The sequence below is a fragment of the Temnothorax longispinosus genome, unplaced genomic scaffold (genome assembly GCF_030848805.1).
Source record: "Temnothorax longispinosus isolate EJ_2023e unplaced genomic scaffold, Tlon_JGU_v1 HiC_scaffold_541, whole genome shotgun sequence".
Classification (NCBI taxonomy): Eukaryota; Metazoa; Arthropoda; class Insecta; order Hymenoptera; family Formicidae; genus Temnothorax; species Temnothorax longispinosus.
The window spans coordinates 1-7,205 of NW_027270387.1; the positions used below are offsets into that span (position 1 = coordinate 1).

At 32.3% G+C, this 7,205-nt stretch overlaps 1 protein-coding gene across 1 annotated transcript; it reads right to left on the reverse strand.

The window, feature by feature from the left end:
• Positions 1 to 4,407: 4,407 nt before the first annotated feature.
• On the reverse strand, positions 4,408 to 6,247 carry LOC139824743 (putative nuclease HARBI1). Its single transcript, XM_071797281.1, has 3 exons — positions 5,727 to 6,247; positions 5,209 to 5,446; positions 4,408 to 5,124 (listed from the first exon to the last, which is right to left on the reverse strand). Exons 1-3 carry the CDS (start codon positions 6,095 to 6,097, stop codon positions 4,408 to 4,410), a joined length of 1,326 nt encoding a protein of 441 aa, XP_071653382.1. The 5' UTR covers positions 6,098 to 6,247.
• Positions 6,248 to 7,205: the final 958 nt, after the last annotated feature.

Consider the following 7,205-nt stretch of genomic DNA (forward strand, 5'->3'; position numbering starts at 1 on the left):
TGACTAAATTCTGCTCTTGGTGCCAGCAAGTGAGCATAATAATCCATTTGAGTTATTTTGAATCCTGGATATTTAGGATTATGAGATTTCAATTCTGAATACCATCCATCATTACCGTATGGATATAACAAAGGGTAACACATTGGGTCACACCTTTTGTCCAGAATTGAAATTTGTTGTACATCATTTGAATTTTTGTTATAAATTCGAATGTCTCTTTCAAATGGAGGCTCACCATCAATATTTTGAAAAACTACGGCTATTTCATTAGCTCGTGGAGCATTGTATCTTCTTTGATCGTGTTGAGGATTATTTCTAAAGGATAACATCAAATTTGGGGCTTTAGTGCCTTTCGGATTGAGATCTTGTTCAACTTGACTCATCATTTTAAAAGTCTTAGCAAATTCATTGCATTGAACCATGAAGCATGACAGATCTCTCATTAGAGCTGAATCACATCCTTGGTTGGCTTTGTTTTTCATTCTATGGTAAACAGCTTCTTCCGTATCCAAAAAGTAAAGCTGTGCATAACGCGGAGCTTGCCCATCTTCTGGGCGCATTGCCGTCGTGGTCAAATGATGATATTGCCCATGAATCTTTAAGCAATAAGGAGCAACGTTTATTACATCCAAGGGATTCTTATTGCCCGGGGCACCCATGGAAGCCATAGCTAAAGCACTGTTATATGAACGAATATTATTCCTAAAATTCTTAGATTTAGCATCATTTCCCATAAATAATTTTTTAAGAAATTCAGGAAAATTTATGTGTTTTAATTGAAGCTTGCCCTTTTGGCAACAATATGTAAATTTTCCATCTTTGGGCTTTTCACATATAAAGTTTAATGGTTTGCAAAATTGGCATTCGACATTCATTTGGCCCAGTGTGTGAACAGGCACATTTATTTCTTGACCTTTGGCAATTAGCGCAATTTGGTGATTTATTTGTTTGGCTTTGCACCTTCTCTGAATATGTCTTCGAGCATCAGCTTCCATTCGTTGAGATCTTGTCTCATCATTCTCCTCTGCCCTATGCTGAGCATGTCTCTGGGCATCATTTTCAAGTCGTTGATACCTTGTTTCATCATTTTCGTCGGCCCTTTGCTGAGCATGTCTCTGGGCATCAGTTTCAAGTCGTTGAGATCTTGTTTCGCCATTTTCCTCTGCCCTCTGCTGAGCATGTCTCTTGGCATCATTTTCAAATCGTTTAGACTTTGTTTCATCATTTTCGTCGGCCCTTTGTTGAACATGTCTCTGAGCATCAGCTTCAATTCTTTGATATTTTGCCTCATTACTTTCGTCAGCCCTTTGCTGAGCATGTCTCTGGGCATCATTTTTAAGTCGTTGAGATCTTGTCTCATCATTTTCCTCTGCCCTCTGCTGAGCATGTCTCTGGGCATCATTTTCAAGTCGTTGAGATCTTGTCTCATCATTTTCCTCTGCCCTCTGCTGGGCATGTCTCTGAGCATCAGCTTTAAGCCTTTCAGTCCTTTCCTTCTTATTCTCATTTTTTCGTCTCTGCCTTAAACGGCTGCTTTCACGACTCACTCTACTCAAATTTTCGCCTTTTCTCTTTCTAGGCATTTTATACTCTTAAAATTCACTTTTTCTCTAAATTCGAAAAATTTACTGTATACTATAATTAAAAATATATACCTATAATTAAAAATATAGCAGTATGACTATTTTAATGTCTTTTTATTTACCTTTTATTAAAAACGAACGGAAAAACAGCCACAGGAAACAGGAAAAAACTTTTATAACAGAAACACAATAAAACAATTTTTTTTTGTTAAATAAAATATTTGTGAAACTAAAAAAAATATGATTTAAAATCCTATCATATTTGTGAAACTAAAAAAAATATGATTTAAAATCCTATCATCATCAGGATAAACTTCCTAAGGAGTGCCAATGCGTATATAACGTACTTGTAATACGCGTACAGTTATCTTCCAAATTACATTAATTGCGTGTTCAAAATGCGCTCATTCAAATACGTAATTAATGCAAATTGAGCATTCAATTTATTAATGACATGTTTTACATATAGATTTGCACTCCTTAGGTTAATTCATATTTCTAATCTCTAAAACAACTTCAACTCTTTCTCAAATTTTTCACATGTTACCGATGTATACGTTGCAAAATTTCATATAAATTCTATCAATGTATATAGATAATATAGATTATCTATAATCATTTCAAAAAGCAGGTTTGCAACATTATAAATTTCAGATAAAATTATTAAAGTATAAAAAGCAGATTTGTAACAATAATAAAATTTTTTCAATTTATAGAGATTTTATAGCACTCTCCACAAAATTCTACTCTTACTGCATTACAATTCTTTCAGATTTGATCAAATGTATAAACAAATTGAGCAATAACACGATTCTTCTTTATGAATCACTTCATTATCTCCAAATTTTATCTCCAAATTCCGTAATCGAAAAATTATATATTTCTTTGATATTTTCTTTAATCATATCATATATTCGATCATAAATTCCTGAAAATTGTTTCATATACAATTGTTTAAAATTCGGTCGATTATTTTCCGAAAAATTTAAAAAATGTAACAATAATAAAATTTTGCAATTCAGAGAGAATTGTAAAATTTTATTATTAAAATTATTTTTCCCATAAAATTTTGCAAAGATTATCTATAATCATTTCAAAAAGCAGGTTTGCAACAATATAAATTTTAGATAAAACAAATTTCGTAATCAAAAAATTATATATTTTATATTATTCCATGTAAAATTCTACTCCTACCTTATATTCGTAATCGAAAAATTATATTTTATATTATTCTATGTAAAATTCTACTCTTACCTCATAAAATTTAAAAATATTATAAATATATAAAAATATTCAGAGAGAATTGCAAAGTTTTATTATTGTTAAATCAGAATCTATATAGATAAATTCAATAAAAAGCAGATAATATAGATTATACTTATCTATATATATAAGTACCGGACGTCTGTCTGTCTGTCTGACCGCGAACTACTCAAAAATTATCTATAAAAATTATCCATAAAAAAAAATTCAGCTTGATATCTCAAAAATTTTTTTTAAAGATTTGTTCAATTAATTCCCTAAAAATTGGAAAAAATGTGTAACCGGTTCCCAAAAAAATTGGTAACAAAAAATTGTACACTTTATAGCAATCCCGAGGAAATTCTACCTTTATTTCATATGTAATTCTTTAAAATTCAATTATTTCCCAAGAAATTGGAAAAATTTTGTAACCGGTTTCCAAAAAAAATTGGTAACAAAAAATTGTACACTTTATAGCAATCCCGGGGAAATTCTACCTTTATTTCATATGTAATTCTTTAAAATTCAATTATTTCCCAAGAAATTGGAAAAATTTTGTAACCGGTTTCCAAAAAGATCGGTAACGAAAAATAATACACTTTATAGCACTCCCCGAAAAATTCTACCTCTGTTTCATAAATTCTACCTCTGTTTCATATATCAGACAGACAGACGTCCGGTACTTATATATATAGATCAAGAAAATCAATTCATTAATGAAAAATTATCCATTAATAAAAAATTAAACTTATCCTCCAAAAATTAAAAAAATTTTGACACGACTCCTATTTCATATATAATTTTTTAAGATTTGGTCAATTAATTCCCGAAAAATTGGAAAAAATGTGTAACCGGTTCCCAAAAAAATCGGTAACAAAAAATTGTACACTTTATAGCAATCCCGGGGAAATTCTATCTTTATTTCATATGTAATTCTTTAAGATTCAATTATTTCCCGAGAAATTGGAAAAATTTTGTAACCGGTTTCCAAAAAGATCGGTAACAAAAAATAATACACTTTATAGCACTCCCCAGAAAATTCTACCTCTACTTCATGTACAATTGTTTGAAATTCGGTCAATTAATTTCCGAAAAATTGGAAAATTTTCTGATACCGATTTCCCCAAAGATCGGTAACAAAAAATTATATATTTTATGGCAATCTTCGGGAAATTCTACCCCTACTTCATATAATTTTTTAAGATTCGGTCAATTAATTTCCGAAAAATTGGAAAAATTTTGTAACCGGTTTCCAAAAAGATCGGTAACGAAAAATTATACACTTTATAGCACTCCCCGGAAAATTCTACCTCTGTTTCATATATAATTCTTTTAAATTCGGTCGATTATTTCCCGAAAAATTAGAAAAATTAGAAAAATCGGTTTCCAGAAAATCGGTAACGAAAAACTATACACTTTATGGCACTCCCCGGGAAATTCTACCCCTATTTCATGTACCCTTGATAAAAATTCGGTCCACTAACGAATGAGTAGTTTGCGGTCAGACAGACAGACAGACAGACAGACAGACAGACAGACAGACGTCCGGTACTTATATATATAGATATTTCAAAATACATTTTCAGCAAAAACTATTTTGCCATGGTACAGAGCCTTCATTATTAAAATATGTGCAAAACTTATCTCGCATTTCCATATTTTTTTGAGTGCTCATGTATGATCCTACTCGTTGTATTTCACGATAAGCAGAACCATTTTCAAGAACCGTTCTCCAAGTGCCAGGTATAAAGCTATTATGATCATCAAAATGATCAACCATATTTACAGGTACGTATTTATTAACGTTGATGTCCTGTTTGCGTAACCAGTTGTGCAAACACACAATGGCTTGCACAATTTTTTCTACAGTTTCCACTTTTGCAATTATTGGCTTCCTCAATATTCGCCATTGGCTAGCAAGAATCCCAAATGTGTTTTCAATAATTCGCCTAGCACGGCTCAGTCTATAATTAAAGATATTTTTCTCTTTGGTCAGTCCGCCTCTTCCTGAGTATGGCCGAAGCAAATATTCTTTTAAAGGGAATGCTTCGTCTCCAACAAGGCAATATGGCAATGTGGGACCATTTTCAGAAATAATATCCGCATCTGGTACATCCATTTTCTTTTGTTCGAACTTTTTACCAAACTGGCATTCTTTGAAAATGCCACCATCACTGCGTCTACCATAGGCTCCTATGTCGATAAATGTAAATAAATAATTAGCATCACATATTGCCATTAAAATAATACTGTGACTGTTTTTGTAATTATAATACATAGAACCAGCATTAGCAGGACACTGAAAAAATATTATAATAATTGTATTTGACTTAAAAATCAGAGATATCAGAAATCTATATGATAATATTATTGAAATTCATACTTGAAGAACAATATGTTTTCCGTCAAGGGCACCAATACAATGCGGAGAATTGCATCGATGTTCGAAATCTGCTGCAATACGAAGCCAATCTTCTTTGGTCAAAGAAAGTGGAAGAACAACTGGACACAACATATTCCAAAGTATTTCACACGTTTCAGATATGATGTTGCATATTGTTGTATATCCTAATAAATATTGATATGACATCGATATCATTGAGTCGCCAGAAGCCAAATATCTATATGTGTAGGAGATTTGGGGCCGTAGGGCCAGTATTGATGAGGGATCGGAGAAATTAGCGTAGTAGTGGAGCAGTCGTGGGGTAGCAGCCTAAGTGCTAGGCGTGTGAGCGAAGGATCCCGAGTTCGAGTCCCGGTAGCTCCGTTAATTTTTCTCTGCGCTTACATATGTGAAAGACAATAGTGTGTTAGTAATAAATTTTAAATTATCCATATAATCAGTTGTCTATATGTCGCTTTTATATTTTTTGTTTATTTAACAAATGTAATAAAACAAACCTTAAAGTTAAACACAAACGTTCTTCAGCACTGACAGGCTCTCTCATAAATGTCTGCTTCTGGAGTTTTAGTGCAACAATTTGTAACAAATCTTCCAATTGTGTTGATGACATGCGAAAATAATTAATAAATCTTGCACTTTCTAATCTTATATATGGTAAGGTAGCTTTATAAAAGCCGTGCTCATTACGATTTTGAAACAGCGGTGTAACCCAAAACTTTTTTTTAGAATAATATCTTTTTTGAGTTTGATTTGTCAACAGCAAAGTAATGGCAAAAATAATATCATTGTTATATTTTATTTCACTTTCTTGAATCATACGATTACAATTTAGTAGCCAATTGTGATATTTTTGTTTTCTAGAAGCCATCGCGTAATATACAGGTTAATATAACTGGTTACACAAATAATGCAAAATTTGTTTTTAACTGATTACACAAACGACGCAAAATCTGTCTCTCAACTTTCAATTATGTCGCCCTGCTACCCTTTTCATGTACAAAAATTATCGCTGTTTAGTTCAGCGACAAAAGTTGTCACGTGATCATTTTTGTCGCTCAAACAGTCAGTTTCAGCGGCTCGTGAAAAGGCACTTTTAAAGATTTTTCGTTCCGTAGTAATATTGTGGAGAATTTTAATTTTTGCAATATGAAAAAAATGTCAAATTATTGTCGAATTTCTTGAAGTTTTCGTTACAGAAATTTTATAAATATACTTTTACAAAAGTTATATTTTTTTTAGTTTAATTTTTAATATTTTTTACTAACATAAGAGATGTGTGTAGTATTGAGGCTGTTGCAAACATGGCTGGTTTTTTGTAAAAAAAAAATACTATAATCGTTTTTATTATCTCAATGTAAATAGAATAGAATGCAAAATAATTGATTAGTTTACCTTTAAATGTTTATCATAATAATCCCAATATTAGAAGTTAGTCCCGTCAACTCTAATGGATCTAAATTTATTGTGATTTATTATCGAGTTTTTAGATGTTTCATACATTTTTACATCATTTATTACAGTAACTTTGGGGAGGGTCCCAATTGCCTACAAATCAATTGCCTACAGTGTCGTTTGCCAACATCTCATTTGCCGACAATTCGTTTGCGCACAAAAATTATTGTGACGTCCTGGGTGATGCGAGGTGGCTCGATCCGGCAGAACGTCTCCGTTGATGGGTTCTTCTTCTTGCAGTTAAGGAGGTAAAACCCCAGGATAATTAGCTGTTGGTCGGCGATGTAGATTATGGCTCCTTGGATCCGTCAAAGGTAGGTATTCAATAATCTTTATCTTTCTTTTGATGTAAAAGAGTATGGTATTTATTGTAGAACTTTTACGATACAAGTGGCTTATATGAGAGGATGGAACAAGTATAAGATATGTGACTTTTCCTGGCTCGTTCCACACTCTCCGTCGAGAGGGTGAAAGATTCCGCTTTTATACAATTTTGGAAACGGTAGTGGGAGGTGACCGCACCT

Excerpts from the sequence above, each read along its gene's own strand:
- LOC139824743 (XM_071797281.1), bottom strand. The coding sequence starts at position 6,097 with ATGGCTTCTAGAAAACAAAAATATCACAATTGGCTACTAAATTGTAAT. Across the intron at positions 5,447-5,726 it reads CGTTTGTGTTTAACTTTAAG|ATATTTGGCTTCTGGCGACT; the intron begins GTTTGTTTTATT and ends CTACACATATAG. Across the intron at positions 5,125-5,208 it reads GAAAACATATTGTTCTTCAA|TGTCCTGCTAATGCTGGTTC; the intron begins GTATGAATTTCA and ends ATATTTTTTCAG.